The sequence below is a fragment of the Narcine bancroftii genome, chromosome 4 (genome assembly GCF_036971445.1).
Source record: "Narcine bancroftii isolate sNarBan1 chromosome 4, sNarBan1.hap1, whole genome shotgun sequence".
Classification (NCBI taxonomy): domain Eukaryota; kingdom Metazoa; phylum Chordata; class Chondrichthyes; order Torpediniformes; family Narcinidae; genus Narcine; species Narcine bancroftii.
The window spans coordinates 99,137,974-99,154,267 of record NC_091472.1 but is presented as its reverse complement, the minus strand read 5'-3'; the positions used below and the strand labels follow the sequence as shown (position 1 = coordinate 99,154,267).

General features: G+C 43.5%; 2 protein-coding genes across 7 annotated transcripts in view; one reads left to right on the top strand and one right to left on the bottom strand.

Moving 5' to 3' along the window:
• The window catches only part of sytl3 (synaptotagmin-like 3), a 137,624-nt gene extending 136,948 nt beyond the window's left edge, over nucleotides 1-676 (bottom strand). For both annotated transcript variants that reach the window (XM_069932171.1, XM_069932172.1), the window contains exon 1: nucleotides 378-676. The gene's annotated coding sequence lies outside the window, so the exon portion shown is untranslated. The remainder of the gene's footprint in view (nucleotides 1-377) is intronic.
• Nucleotides 237-16,142, top strand: LOC138760893 (dynein light chain Tctex-type 1-like). 5 transcript variants are annotated; one of them, XM_069932176.1, is made up of 6 exons: nucleotides 237-594; nucleotides 950-991; nucleotides 1,079-1,202; nucleotides 2,267-2,348; nucleotides 7,063-7,140; nucleotides 15,737-15,826. In XM_069932176.1, exons 1-5 carry the CDS (start codon nucleotides 568-570, stop codon nucleotides 7,136-7,138), a joined length of 351 nt encoding a protein of 116 aa, XP_069788277.1. In that variant the 5' UTR covers nucleotides 237-567; the 3' UTR covers nucleotides 7,139-7,140; nucleotides 15,737-15,826. The 5 variants fall into 5 exon arrangements, with proteins under 5 accessions (XP_069788277.1, XP_069788275.1, XP_069788276.1 ...); XM_069932175.1 differs by lacking the exon at nucleotides 15,737-15,826 and adding an exon at nucleotides 13,010-13,347 and having other exon boundaries at nucleotides 270-594; XM_069932174.1 differs by lacking the exon at nucleotides 2,267-2,348 and having other exon boundaries at nucleotides 238-594; nucleotides 950-970; nucleotides 15,737-16,142.
• Nucleotides 16,143-16,294: the final 152 nt, after the last annotated feature.

The window sequence follows — 16,294 nt, the reverse complement described above, 5'->3', positions numbered from 1 at the left end:
GGGGGTCCGTGGAGATCGCCATCTTGCAGCTCATCCTTTGCAGTGACACAACATCCGCCCGAGACCCACCACACCCGGGTCGGAGCAGGCGACATCTGCTCCTCGTCGTGGTCGCGGTGCCACACGGGAATCTTCAGACGTTGTGATTGTGGTACTAGCACAATAATGCTGGAACTCGACCGGTCTCGCCACCTTCAGAAAGATATCGATTCATCTATGATTCAGGCCTGAGCCTTTCATCGATGATTCAGGCCTGAGCCCTTCATCGATGATTCAGGCCTGAGCCCTTCATCGATGATTCAGGCCTGAGCCCTTCTTCAAGATCAGACCCGTAACCTCGGATATCTATGCTTGCTCTCGTATGGATGCTGCGGTACCTGCTGAACATTTCTGGGTCCTCGTGCTGCATCTGCACAATCCGACTCACACCCGGAGCACCAGGCGCCTGCGCCCTCCTGCCCACGCTCGGCGCACCAGGCTTCGCGTGACGCGCCGCCGGAAGCCCCGCCCTCTATGACGCATCACTGGCGGACTCGGTGAGCGACGGAGACGGTTGGGGAAAAAAAAATGGATGAATATCAAAGCGGAGAAGAGGTGGGGACGAGGTCACACGGCGCGGGGGGGCGGGGAGGTGTTTGGGAGGGAATGATGGATGGGGCGGCCCCAGAGGCAGTGAAGGCTCGGGTTGGTTTAATTGTTCCAGCCCCGGTGGCAAAGACCCGGTCGTTGTATAGTAACGTGTTACTGGGGAAATCGTTCAACGTTGTGGACTCTGCCCAAGTTTGCAGTCCAAAGAGGCAGAAGTTAATTGGCGCAAAAAGACTCGAATTGATTAAACTGTGTGGAAAAGTGCCGTCTCGCTGTCACGTTCCCCACACAGGGTTGTGCATCTCTCCCACGGACAAAAGCTTTCCAAGGCTAGAACTAATCTGTGTCATTTCTTTCCTAGACTACGTTTATTGTTGATGAAGTAAGTGGTATTATTAAAGAGGTAAGATTCTTTGGGACCATTTAAATCTATTCAAACTCACGAAAGGTTACTGGCTGTTAAACTTCATCAAAGTTGTACTTTTTCTAGTCAATAGAGACTGCAATTGGTGGAAATGCATATCAACCAAGCAGAGTTAACCAGTGGACCACTAGTGTGGTGGAACTCTGTTTAAGTCAGCTCACCAAACTTGGCAAACCCTTCAAGTACATTGGTAAGTGTTACAAAGGATTGTTGACTAACACTGACCATAAAGGATTTGATGTTGAATGGCTCTGTCAGATCCCAGCTTGTAACCACTGTACCCTCGAAGCTGTGGGCATGTGCGTGCAAAGGAAATGGAGGGGCACCCAAAAGGTGAGGGACCTAAAATAATTTAATAATTATACTTAATGAAAATAATCTCAGCTTTCTGTTAACTAGTTAGTTGGTTTTACAAAATGACATTTGCACCTCACTAATTGAGGTCACTTCACCATTCCTGTTCCAGCTCGTACAGCTTTATTAGTCATGAGAGATCAGTTGAGCCAAAATCATCTTGAAACAATTTCAAGTTTACATTTGCATACTTTTGTCACATGAAAAAAAAGGCACAATGTAAGATTTTTGCACACACTGACTAACCAAATTAGAGGGAACATTGATTGCAAACTTTGTGAACCTGTAGAGTTGGACTGTTGAGGACAGCCACTTTCTATGAACTTCAAAACCTCACACACATTTTCACAGAAACGTTATAATTTTTCATGATGCAATGCAAGGGTGACACAAAATTGGTGAGGGGAGGAAATATTTCTCCAGAGATCTTAAAGGAATTTTTCACTCAAAGGGTTTTTAGGACATAGAACACTTCCTCTTGGGGTAGGTATTCTTATATAGAGTATGAGGTATTGAGATAAGCATTTGAATATAAAGGGATAGAAGGCTGTGGATCAACTGGTAAATGGGAATGGTGTGGATGGGTTCTTGCTGGTTGTTACAGACATGGTGGACTGATTTGGACTGTGTAACCATAATACTGGGAAAGTAACAGACTACCTGATCTTCCTTGTAGGATGGTTGAGCAGGCCACGTTCTTAAGGATGTGACAATATTACCAATTGGCAAAAGGAGATGAAGGGGTCAGTGAACAAGGTGAATGGCTCTTCCAAGGACTTGTGAGGGTTTGCAAACTAAGTTAGATTGAAAACATCTGAAACTTTGCCAAAGGGAGGTCAACAAGAGAGGCTGCAGATGCTGTCTTCTCCATTGAGTTCCGCCAGCATTTTGTTTCTCCAGATAAATCTTTGCCCTTGTTTTCCCAATCAAACCAAGAGTACAAGTCGTTTGGAAGATCTGGCGATTTGAATTGGAAATTAAAGTAAGTTGAAGCTATTAGAAAGACAAACCAGCTACAACATAAATGGGAGTGGTTTTCAAGATACCCATGATGACTCAGCCATCAAATAAGTGACTCCAATGTTATTGCAATTTGGGTAAAGGAAATTTGCCCTTTTGGAATTTACAACTCACTACCAAAGAACAATCTAAGAAATGGAAAAATAATTTCACTCTCACAAAATTTGTTTTAATTATAATTTTCAATACTCATTTCTGTGATGTAATGTAAAGGCATGATACAATGGCTGGTCAGAATCAACCCCTGCTGTTACTGAACATGGTGAAATAAAAGGTGTTGAACAGGTGTAGGAAAAGTGGAGGGGAAGAGAGATGAAAAACAAAGTCAGGAGATATCAAAAAGGAAAACAGGAAAGTTTAAATAACAAAAGCAGGCAACAGTCAAGTGAGAGCAGGTAATAGAACAAAGAAATGAAATGTCAGTGGAATCAAGAATTGGTCTATCGATCTTATTCAAGAGGTTGGCTGCTATTGGCCTTTGAGGAAGCACTCTGAAGGTCAAGGTCTGGGACTACCAACAAGCACATATACTCTGTGTCCCAGTTTTCTGGGACTGGTTTTGTACCCATCCACATACTGTACTTTAATACTGTAAAGGTTTACCCGTGGACGAAGTCCGGAGTATATATGATGAAAGGTAAAAATGGCTGGAGTGCAAAGGGTTAATGGAGAATAATTTTTTTAAAAACTGTGATCTTTAGTTCTGTATTCTCCCATGAGGAATGATCCTCTTCACAACCACTATCAAGAAGCTTAAATCAGGAAACTCATTACATAGAACTCAAGACACAATCTTGTCTATTTTGCAGATAAATTAAGTCTTCATCCCTTCCATTTCTCGGTGGATACCTTAATCTACTCATTGGTGTCACCCATTTTATATTAAAAAAAACATTTTAGGCAAAAGGCAGGATTAAGAGACACCAGTTGGCTTGAATCTTATGATAGCATGGTATGCAAAGGTGTGGATGGGTTCTTGAGTGCCATTATGAACATGGTGGACTGATTTGGTTGGTGTAATCAACAAACTGAGAAAATACATTTTTGGACAAGATGAAGGTATACCAACTGCTGGCAAAGAAAACATGCTGTTAAATAACGTGCAGTAAATAGCACTTTATCAATTCAGAGTGCTGAATACTTTTCTGATGACTGGAAAAAGTGCAGCAACAACAGTGTAAACTGCCCAGGTGTGACATATTTCAATGCATCATGAGGTTAAAACCAGAAAATCTAGAGATGCTAAGATTGAGTGCAATACAATGTAATGGAAATGGAGGAATTGAGAGAATTAAACCTTACAGGGGATAGAGTGGGAAAAGGAGTGGGTGGATGAGGTAACTGGGAGTTGGTGGGTTTATAGATGATTATGTAGGTAGTTTGTCTCTGAGAGGGAGCGAGATTAAGACTGAGGAAGGGAAGAAAATTAATTACCCAAGATGGATCAAATGAAATTGAGGTTAGGGTGAAAGTTGGCAGCAAAGTGGATATAGTTGATGAGCTTGTCATGAAAAGAGGAAGCAGCACTAATCAAGTTGTCAATATAGTGGAGGAAGAGTTGAGTCTTGCTGTGTCAATGTATCATGAGTTCCCAAAAGTCTTCTAATACTTGATTGCTTAAATAGATGGTTTTTTTTTCTTGGGAAAATATTCTGTTTTTACTCTTCAAGAAATTAGTGTTAATGGCAATACACAAAAGTGATGGAGAAACTTTTTTTTCAGTATTAATTTCTTTTGAAATAATTGTAAACTTCCACTAAGGGATTTGGAACATGGAAAGGTTTTCTGCTCTATAGAATCATAGAACATTACAGCACAGAAATAGGCCTTTCTGGTCTGTGCTGAAGTATTTTTCTGACGAGTCCCATTGACCTCCATCCAGTCCATAGTTCTCCAGACCCCTCCTATTCATGTACCTGCACAAATGCTTCATAAATGTTAAAATTGAGTCTGCATTAACCATTTCATCTCATTCCACAATCCCACCACTCTCTGTGTGAAGAAGTTCCTCCTAATATTCCCCCTGAACTTTTCCCCTTTAGCCCTTAACCTAGTTTCTCTGGTTTGTATCTCATCTACCTACTTACATTTATTCACACTGCCAAGTACATGTGGGTTGAACTGGCCAATTTAGTGAGTCCATAGTGAGTAATTTGGTGGTGTGAAAGGTCTCAACTGGGCTCTGACTTGGTGGGGGCAAGTGTCAGAGACTGGCCGAGTGGTGGTGTGAATGGTCTACATGACTTACCGGGTACCATTAATAACATTAGTGCTTGTGTTAGTCTGGCAGTTATATTGGCAATGCCATTGCTGGAGGCAGGGCATCTCCCCCTTTAAAATCCCAGGTACACAATGAACCAGGTAAATCATGTTACAGTGGGAAAGGCTCCCAGGTGCAGTGAACCTGGTAAGTTTACCTGGTGCCTCAGTAGGTTTGCGGTGTGAAAGGAGTTTCTGTCTATGCCCCGCATAATTTTAAATACCTCTATCAAATCTCCCCTCGTTCTTCTGTGCTCCAGGGAATAAAGTCCTAACCTGTTTAACCTTAATCTGTAACTCAGTTCCTAAAGTCCAGGCAACATCCTAGTAAATCTCTGCACTCTTCAACTTATTAATTCCTTTCCTGTAGTCAGGTGACCAAATCTGCACACAAAATGCCAATTTTGACTCCCCAATGTCTTGTACAATTTTACCATAACATCCCAACTTCTGTACCCAATATTTTGACTTATGAAGGCCATTTGAAGACTACCTACCTGTGATGTCACTTTGAGAATTGTGTATCTGTATTTCCAGATCCCCTGTTCTACCCACTCCTCAATGCACTACCATTTACTATATGTCCTTTCTTGCTTTGTCCTTCCAAAATGCAATACCTCACACTTGAATTCCATCTGCCATTTTTCAGCCCATTTTACCAGTTGTTCCAAATCCCTCTGCAAGCTTTGAAAGCCTCTTCACTGTCCACAAACCTCCTGTTCTGCAAACTTGTTGATCCACTTTACCACATTATCATTCAAATCATTGATTTACAGGTGAATGACAAACATCAATGGTCCAAGCTCTGATCCCCGAGGCACACCACAAGTTGCAGGCCTCCAGTTTGAAAAGCAGACATCCACTACCACTCTATGTAGCCAATGTTAAATCCAGCTTACTTCATCGCCATGAATACCGAGCAACTGAACCCTCCTGACTAACCTACCATGTGGGACCTTGTTAAAGGCATCCCTTGGCGCTCCCCTCCCCTCCCGCGTCCCTTGGCGCTCCCCTCCCCTCCCGCGTCCCTTGGCGCTCCCCTCCCCTCCCGCGTCCCTTGGCGCTCCCCTCCCCTCCCGCGTCCCTTGGCGCTCCCCTCCCCTCCCGCGTCCCTTGGCGCTCCCCTCCCCTCCCGCGTCCCTTGGCGCTCCCCTCCCCTCCCGCGTCCCTTGGCGCTCCCCTCCCCTCCCGCGTCCCTTGGCGCTCCCCTCCCCTCCCGCGTCCCTTGGCGCTCCCCTCCCCTCCCGCGTCCCTTGGCGCTCCCCTCCCCTCCCGCGTCCCTTGGCGCTCCCCTCCCCTCCCGCGTCCCTTGGCGCTCCCCTCCCCTCCCGCGTCCCTTGGCGCTCCCCTCCCCTCCCGCGTCCCTTGGCGCTCCCCTCCCCTCCCGCGTCCCTTGGCGCTCCCCTCCCGCGTCCCTTGGCGCTCCCCTCCCCTCCCGCGTCCCTTGGCGCTCCCCTCCCCTCCCGCGTCCCTTGGCGCTCCCCTCCCCTCCCGCGTCCCTTGGCGCTCCCCTCCCCTCCCGCGTCCCTTGGCGCTCCCCTCCCCTCCCGCGTCCCTTGGCGCTCCCCTCCCCTCCCGCGTCCCTTGGCGCTCCCCTCCCCTCCCGCGTCCCTTGGCGCTCCCCTCCCCTCCCGCGTCCCTTGGCGCTCCCCTCCCCTCCCGCGTCCCTTGGCGCTCCCCTCCCCTCCCGCGTCCCTTGGCGCTCCCCTCCCCTCCCGCGTCCCTTGGCGCTCCCCTCCCCTCCCGCGTCCCTTGGCGCTCCCCTCCCCTCCCGCGTCCCTTGGCGCTCCCCTCCCCTCCCGCGTCCCTTGGCGCTCCCCTCCCCTCCCGCGTCCCTTGGCCCTCCCCTCCCGCGTCCCTTGGCCCTCCCCTCCCGCGTCCCTTGGCCCTCCCCTCCCGCGTCCCTTGGCCCTCCCCTCCCGCGTCCCTTGGCCCTCCCCTCCCGCGTCCCTTGGCCCTCCCCTCCCGCGTCCCTTGGCCCTCCCCTCCCGCGTCCCTTGGCCCTCCCCTCCCCTCCCGCGTCCCTTGGCCCTCCCCTCCCCTCCCGCGTCCCTTGGCCCTCCCCTCCCCTCCCGCGTCCCTTGGCCCTCCCCTCCCCTCCCGCGTCCCTTGGCCCTCCCCTCCCCTCCCGCGTCCCTTGGCCCTCCCCTCCCCTCCCGCGTCCCTTGGCCCTCCCCTCCCCTCCCGCGTCCCTTGGCCCTCCCCTCCCCTCCCGCGTCCCTTGGCCCTCCCCTATCCAGTGCAAAATTAAAAGATTTAAAATGATAACCTTGGTGAATGATATAGCTGAAAAATTAACATCATCGTCTTCCATTCTTAGCATACAACATTTTATTCATACAAAATTTTACATTAATAAAAATATCAAAATGGGTTGTTAGAACCTGACTATTGCATCTAACTGTATTTGACTGCAGTGACATCTGTGATAATGCAGAAGAATGGAGCTGGTCTGCACACAGCAAGTTCCTGTTACTGGGACAACAATGCTGATGGTAAGTTCAATGCCCTGACAATTGTACTAATAGGTCCTACTGATTCCCTGCTAAATATCATTGTGGCAAGAAAAGATTCTTTGTGTGGAACTTTGAAACCTTGCAAGGATTGTTGTGTGGAAAGGGAAAAGTTCTCTGAGTTCAAAGTGCAACGAGACTGGAGACAGGCTGAACACAGGAAAGATCTTTATTAAAACATGTAGGGGAATCATAACGGGAATTACGCATACTAGTGCTCCCAATCATAAAGCACAGTTTAATCAGACATATTAGACTTAACACTACCAATACTAGCAACTTGTACAGACTCATAACAACTAAGGATTAAAATACACTACCCATCGTTACTTGTCTAAAGTAGACATGGTTTCAATGCTATTTAACAGCTCTGATCACTGTGTAGTGCATACCTTACCAACAACTCCAGCATAGTTGGCGTCTTGGAGTGAAACAGAGTTCATCTTAAGACCGAAGAACAAAGAGGAAGAGCTACTGTATGTGATGGACTTTATAGTACGGAAAGCTAGCGGATCCAACCCAAGTAACCACTAGGTGATTAAAGGGGCCAGTGGTCAGGTGTGCATTAATGGGTGGACAGAGTTAAACCTTGATTGGCAGGTTATGTACCTTTCAACTAAGCTCCAGATGGAGAGGTCGTGACCCTCCGCAATCCACATTTCCACCAGGAGGAGATGAGATTATTGAGGGAGGAGGAGATGAAGTTGACCAGAATATTTAAAAAAAATTAAATCTGGAAGTTGAGGTGATTGCTGATTGTTTTAGGGACAGTATAAAAGGAGGATGGGTTCAAATGGAGCAGCATTGTTGGAGTGGCCAGTGTAAGAGAGGGGCATTAAGGCTTTGGCTTGTGAGGCTTGGGCTCAAGAGGCTACAGCAGGAAAGATAGGGTAAGGTGTACTCTTTGTATGCATTGCAGTGGTTAGTGCAGAAATGATAGCAGTTCAAGTTGTCCAGTGCTCTTCCTGCAGGATGTAGGAAGTTGGAAATCATCCAGTGACCGTGAAAACTACTCCAGTGTGAAGTGCATGCAGCTACAACTCCTGACTGATGAGATAAAGGAGTTGTAGTAGCAGGTAGATGTACAGCAGATCATTTGGGAAGTTGAGGACATCATAAGTAAAAGTTTCAGTGAGGTGGTTTCATCAAAGGTACAGACAGGGAGGAGCTGAATGTATATCTACAAAGGTAGAGGGTGTATCCTGCAAGGGCAGGAACCTCTTGTCTCCATCTCCCTCTCCTCAGTAACAAGTGGGTGGAAATCTGAAATTGAGAAAGATATTTACCATGACTGGTGAATACTCTAGGCCACCAAACAGTCACGAAGGGGTGGAGGATCAAATATGTAGAGGGATTGCTGAGATCCTATTAGGGAACAAGACTTGACAGGTGATGGAAGTGTGTGTAGGGGTACAATTCAGTTTAGTGATCATAATGCTGTTTATTTCAAGGTAATTATGGATAAGGATAGGTCTGGTCTTTGGGTTAAGATTTCAAATTGTAGAAAGACAAATTTTGAGGGAATATGAAGGGATCTGGTAAGCATAGATTGGGACAGGTTGTTTTCTGGCAAGGGTATGTTTGGTAAGTGGGAGGCCTTCAAAGGTGACATTTTGAGAGTACAGAATTTGTATGTTCCTGTCAGAATTAAACAGATATTGAGAATACAATTCAGAAGATGTATAGCAGGTATAGGCAATAAGGAGCAAATGAGGTACTCAAGTATATTAAAAACATGCAAGAAAAAAAACAAGGAGATGAGGGGGGTTAAAAGAAGAGGGGCACAATGCTGTTTCAGAGCCAGTGATTGGGAGCAGGGTTCAAATCCTGCACTGTCTGTAAGGAGTTTGTACATTCTCCCGGTGTCTGCGTGGGTTTTCCCTGGGGACTCTGGTTTCCTCTGCTTTAGTCTCAAATACCAAATTTTCCTAGGGCACCTGTTGCAAACATTATTGATATATTTTTAACTGTACAACTTTCTTGCAAAAGTCTAATATCCATTATTTATGATGTTGGTAGGTTTAAGACCTGCTCCCTTAGTTAAAATGAAAAATGCCTAGGTACAGGATTTAAGCCTTTCAATATTGGACAAAGTTTGGGATTCAATTTTTAAGATAGTTAATACCACATCGTTATGCACACAGAAGCCTAATGGCCTGTATATGTCTGAGATTGTTTGATCTTGGAAGCTAAACAAGCTCAGGCCTGGTCAGTACTTGGAGGGGAGACTGCCAAGGAACACAAGGTGGTGTAGGTTTCTGTGAGGGGCGCTGGACAAAAATGGCGACTCTGTCTGCCTTGCATAGACAAAGTTAAAGAATTTCATGTATATTGCATTCTAAATGTAGTATTATGTTCCAATAATATGTTCATTGTTGCAGTTTAAAGTTGTACAAGTTAAATTATCTTGTATTTATTCAGATGTAGACACTTGCTGTGATACATGTAAGAGGGGAGAAGTTTCTCTAATCCACATGTTTTGGATATGTCCTAGTCTTGAAAGTTATTGGAGATGGGTTTCAAACTTTATCCTTGATCTTTAAATCTAGAGCCTAATCCTTTGGTTGCTCTTGTGAGCACAATTGGAGAGGATGAGATTCTTTTAACTCCAACCAAATGTCGATATTTGTCTCTTGCCTCTCTGAGCCAAGCATGCGATATTGCTTAGATGAAAGGATGCTGCCTCGTCTACCCATGTTCAGAGGCTAAGGGACATTATGTCCTGTTTGCATCTAGAAAAGATTGTTACTCAATTAGTAACTCAAATATAAGGTTTCAAATGTGTGGACCATTCTTGAATCTTTTCCATAACCTCTAGGCACAACAGAAATCCTGAACATTAGTTCTCTGCTGTTTAACTCCAGGAAAGAAATATATAATGTTTCTTTTTAGCCATGGGGTTTAGAGCACATCTGTCCTTGTTAAAATTATTATATTGCGGATGGAGTCTATATGCCTTTATAACTTGCTGAGCTATGTAATTTGTCACTTTTGTGCATGCCATAAATGTACTATATATGCACGTTTGTGTATAAAATTAATTAAAATATTATATAAAAGAATGTGCTGGGGTTTGTTGGATAATTGGGTGGCCCAAAGGGGCCTGTTACTTTGTTGTATGTCTGAATTTAAAAAAAACATTTAAATTTACAAATTTAAATTTAAGGCATGAGGTTGCTTTGACAGACAAGGTGAACAAAAACGATAGGGCAAATAAGGGTGTATAAATCCCCAGGGGCTAACAAGTTATTCCCTTGTACCTTGATGGAGACGTGCAGAAATTGCAGGGGATTGCAGAGATATTTAAAACATCCTTGCCCACAGGTGAGGTGTCTGAGGATTGGATGATAACTAATGTTAAAAGCTTAAAAAATGCTTTAACAATAATCCAAGAAATGGTGAGCCTCACATCAGTGGTGGGCAAATTATTGAAGGCATTCCAAGAAATCGATTAAAATACATGTATAGACAGGCTGATTATGGATAGTCAACGTAGCTTTCTGCATGGTAGTTAGTGTTTCACCAATCTTAGTTTGTCAAAGAGGTTACGAGGAAAATTGAAGGAATGGCCATGGATGTTGTCTGCATAGACTTTAGTAAGACCTTTGACAAAATTAGGTATGGGAGATTGGTCAAGAAGGCTCCATCACTCAGAATTCAGGTTAATGTAATGAATTGGATTAAACATTGGCTTTATGGGAGAAGCCAGAGAGTGGTAGTAGATCATTGTTTTTTTTTAAACTGAAGGCCTGTGACTTGTGGTGCTGGGTCCACTGTTGGCCTTCATAAATCTAAGTAATGAGTGTCAGAGTTGGGATGTTATGGTAAAGTTATACAAGACATTAGTGAGCCCAAATTCGGAGATATAATATTGAAAGAGTGGAAAAAAGATTTACAATGATATTGAGGAACTGAGTTAAGGGAAAGATTGTTAGAAATTTATTCTGTGGAGTGTCAGATAATGGGGAAGATTTGATGGAGGTTTTGAAATTATGAAGGATATAGATAGTTATTGCAAGCATGGTTTTCCCCCTCAGATTTGGTGAGTCAAGAAAGGTGAGATCTTTAGTGGGAACATGAGGGGGAACTTCCTCATGTGGCGTGTGGAATGTGGATAAGGGAGGGGGGAAAAGGGGGGGGTAATTGCACTCGACAGTGAAGCATATATATAATTGGAAAATGTTTTTATTATTATGGATTGTTGACAATTTGAGTTTGAAAAATTGTAAATAAAATAATCAAAAAGAGAGGTGTTGGGGTGAGCTGATAGAAATCTTTCAATTTTAAGATTGTTTTTACAAGGAAGGTGCATTCATTTTGTGGGAAAGAACAAAACTCAGACATCTGAATGAAATTGGAAGAAATCTTTTACGAGGTGTGTTTGTCAATACAGTTAAGGGTAAACTTTTATATAAAACAAAGCTTGAAATATAGGATTACATTATTAGACTTCAAGATTCAATTTATTATTTATAGTAATAAAACACAAAATTTCTGTTTGCCTGTTGCAAGGCAGACAGATTTGCCAACGACAGGAATTGCCTCTTACAGATGTGCAGAGAAAGAAGCACGAGTTTCCCCCCACCCAAAGAATCACCAAGTGTCCATAGATTCATCTCCAGTGCTCTTGCAGCCATACAGAGTCCAGTCTAAACCATTGGCAACTTGAGCTTCAGATCCAAACCTTCAACACGCTCAGGAACCCTTCAACACCTTCGACACCTTTTTGCATCCCGGTTCCGATACCTGGTACCCCTCCAGCCAGTTCAAGCAGTCCGTAGCCCAGTGTGAGTCCCCCGACAGCTGTCTCCAGCCCACAACTTCCATGCGTTCCTCGCCTCGAGTCGCCAGCAGCCTGCCGCATGCACTGGTCCCTCAGCCACAGAGGTCATCATCCTTGCAGGTCATCTCCTCCACTTCTCCTTTTCAGACAGTGCAAGATCTTCCTGTCCTCTGGTGCCCTAAACCAGTCCTCCGCTTCCCCAGAGTCTGCAGCCTCTCATGGCTGTTGCATATTAATAAGCACCACCATCTTGAGTACAGACCTATGGTTACAGAATTTCAACTAGAACCACCATCAGCTCCCTCAACGAGATGTTTAAAGCCTGTGCGGAGCTGATGGCAGTCTACTGGGTGGCTGGATCCTGCAGGATCGCTGCATCTCTTCTCCCTTGCTACCTGCAGATCGGCACCAGTAGAAGCGCCACCATCTTTGAATGAGTAAGAACAGGTAGAACCTACAAATCAATCTGAACACAGGACTGGTTGAACAAAATTTTGTTTTGTGACTGAATATTCTACATTAAGAAATGTTCAGATCTACTCTTTCTAACTTCATGTGCAACTGCACAATATGATTTTATGAAATAAAATTTTTTCAGGATATTTTGTGATAAAGATGAAATCAGGTCCACTTTTAGTTTCCAAAGCTCAGGAATCAATGATCTTTTGTGGATCAGTCCTTTATATTCATAATTAATAGGCCAAGTTAGTTAAATGATTGAGGATGACAGGATTCAATGTTTTGAGCTGCATTTCACCATTGTGGCATTTTTGTAGAGACAGCAGCAGTTTTCGAAGTATTGTGATATTGGATAGCATTTCAGAACATTGCATGTGATTCTGAGTTTGAGATGTAGAACTAACGTGATTTGCTTTCAGAAATGGAATAAATGTGGGTGGAACCTTGGGATTACTTCTCATTTAGATGCCAGTACACCCAAATACTAATTCTTGGGACTACTCTATCATCTACTGTACTTGGGAAGAAAAATAACTTGATCTCTGGTTTGTTGAAGCATGCCTGTAATGTTGAAATAATTATTTACCCAACCCTTTTGCCTACTTTTAGGAAGCTGCACTGTGAGATGGGAGAATAAAACTATGTATTGTATTGTCAGTGTCTTTGGGCTGAGCATCTAAAACCTTGATGACTTCTGGATGCTGCATTCAACCTCCTTTTAAAGACCATGACTGTGAAGGATGATATAGTTTAATATTAATTAAAAGCAATTAATTAAAGTTTTTCTCCTGTGCAACATCTCATCTTCAGTATTGCTTTGATTACAAGGATTTTGGTTTTTATGCACCATTGTTTTAATTCTATGTTGCACAGAAAGGAACAAGTAACATTGTTTTCATGTAAAGTTATGTTGTTTATAAAATAAATATTGAACATTTAATTTTAAACCTTGTTTTTTTTATCATTTAAGGTGTTCATTACAAATCTACAGTATTCCTCTGGGCTATATAAAGTTGTATTTTTCTCATACCTAGACTTGAACCTACTGTTCTTGTGCAGCTGTAAATGAAAGAAAGGGTAGCTGGAGGACAAGGACTTGCACACAGTTGAGATTTTGGCAGTGATACACAATGAATTCCTCCTGGGGACCATCCATGATGTTTCCAGAATAGGAATGCCTATCCTTCTGGAAATCACAAATATTCAAAAGTTCTTTCCTGGACTGAGTGTTGAAACCTCAATTATCCATTGCTAGATTCCCAAACTAATAGGTATGTAGAGTAAAAGATGTGCTCAAAACTTCCATAAAGAAACGTTGGGTCCTGAAAATTGATGGTTCACAACCATTCAAATTGGAGAAATAATTTCAGAAACATCATCTCATCAACTAATCATATTTTTTCCTCTGGAGAAGTAGAGGGGAAAATTGATAAGACATGTACATGTGGTTACTCTCAATGTGAACAATGGGAGGCTCCATCTGCAGACCAGTTGAAGACTAAGGTTAACTATAAAACAATCAAAAAGGACAAGGATAACCTTTTCACATGATTGGAATCTTGAAAGCAATTACAAATGTGGCGGAGGCAGGTTCCATTTAGGCCATCAACAGAATTTGATAAATAGTGTCCTCCATAATGTTTAGAACAGACATATTTTTCCTTTATTTGCCCCTGTGCTCCAGTTTTAAATGTGTAATTGAACAATTCACATGTGATTAAACTGCACATTCCTGATTTTATTAAGGTTATTTGTAATTTCAGTTTCAACAAGTTCTATGGAATAAACTCAGAGGTCAAATTAAACCTACCATTTAGCTGGAAAGGGTGCAGAAAAGATGGAGGAGAATGTTAATGGGTAGTGATATGCTTAAAATAAGGAGAGCTGGGTCTTTTTCCCAGAAGGGGGGGGGGTGGGTGATCTAATAGAGGTTCATAGAGTCATGAGGGGCACAGAATAAGATGATCAGTTAAAATTCTTGAGGATATGGGATAGTGTCGTTTTCAAATGAAAGGGAATGATTTAAAAGGGATTACCCATTTCTCCCAGACGGTGGGGAAAATGGAATGAGTTGCCAAAGTGGTAGAAGCAGAGACATTTGTAAAATTCAAAGATACTCAGACAGGTATGTAGATAGGAAAGGATAGAGGAACTCGAGACTTGCTTGGTCAGCATGGACTGTTAGGCCAAAGGACTGGCTTCTTGATGTCAAACTCTGATTCTCTGCCAAGAAAATTATTAACAAATGTAGTTATGGTAAATTAACAGCCCAAACTACATTTCAAGATGGGTGGGGAAAATTGACATTTGAGTTGGATGCTTTACATTATGAAATTGGGCAGCATAGTTAGGAAACCTGTTATGGCACCAGCGAGCAGGGCTTGAATCCAAGTTTGTACATTCTCTCTGTGCCTCCAGGTGCTTCAGTTGTCACCCCTCGGTTCAAAATGTACCAGGGGTGTAAGTCAATTGGATGTATTTTGGCAGCACAGGCTTGTGAGCTGAAAGGGCTTGTTACTGTGCTGTATGTTTAAACTTTTTAAAAACTGAAACATCAGGTGTAAGGAATGATATGCACAAGAGTGCTTTTCCATCTGACAATACTGATTCTTCAGATCAAGAAGCAACCCTTTTGCCTTCAAGACTGGCTTGCTTGATTATGTGCAATATTGCACCCTTCCAGGTTCATTGATCCCATCAACAGTTGACGCAGATCTTCCTGACTTAAGACAAAATTACACAGCTCACCACTCCTAAAGGACAAATACTGGTCATAAGATCATTAACAAAGTGCAAACCTTTTGCTTTGTATGTCATTGGTGCTTCTAACAGCTGAAGGAAAAAAAAATCAAATGTCTTAAAAAAAAATGAAATGTTAAAGTGAAACAAAAAAGTTGGGCCTGAAATGTTAATTATACAAGTTGAACCTCTATTATCCGGCACTCTGTGGTCCAGCAACTCCTGTGGTCTGGCACGTTTTGAATTTGCTGCTATTAGTACACACTCCTTATAGAGTGGGACTTGAACCCTGGTCCTGATCGCTAGTGCTATAAAGGCAATGCACTAACTGCTACGCTAAATGGGATTTGATTTGTGATATATTTGTTCCTTTTAGCTCAGAAATGCTGCACCTTTGACAGCTACTTTCTGTGGTTCGGCAATGGCAAGGTCCCAACATCACGGATTAAAGAGGTTCAACCTATATATCTTTTACCTCCTATGGATGCTGCATGACCTGCTGAGTTCCTCCAGCACTTTTGTGTTTTTAATGAAATATTAAAGTCGTCTACATTGCTTATGCTGCCATCAGTAATAACTCCTGATCATTTCATCCAGGTATTCAACTTGCTCCTCTTCTTCCTCCGGTACCAAGACTTCTTTCCTGGTCGCTCTGCGTGACGTGGAGCGAGTCCCTCTGCAGCACGAAATCGATTGAGGACTTCACAAAAACGTGATGTCACGCAGTAGTGTCAGTCGGCATGTCTCTGTGCATCAACACGCTGCTGACAGCGCTCTCCCGCTCATGCCCTGATGCGGCTCCGCTAAGCTCACCACCCTCAGCCACGCTAGTTGCATCGTGCCCGCGGTTGTCCTGGTCAACCCAACTGCCAGGATCCTTGTGTCGGCACCATCTTTCATCAGTCACAACTTCGGCGAGGCCGACCTTCCCTCAGATTCCCCTGAAGATGTCCTCTGGGACTTCAGCTCCATAATAAATCGATCTTGATGCTTCTGAACAGAAGGTCCAAATTCTTCACTTTTTCCAACAACTTTAATAACTAGTTTTTTTTACTTCTGACCTCTTCCTTTCTTCATTTCTTGTAGCTCCAACACTTAATACTCTGTCTGGTAGACTTTTCATATTTTAACAGTCTTTAAATTTCAGGCATTAAT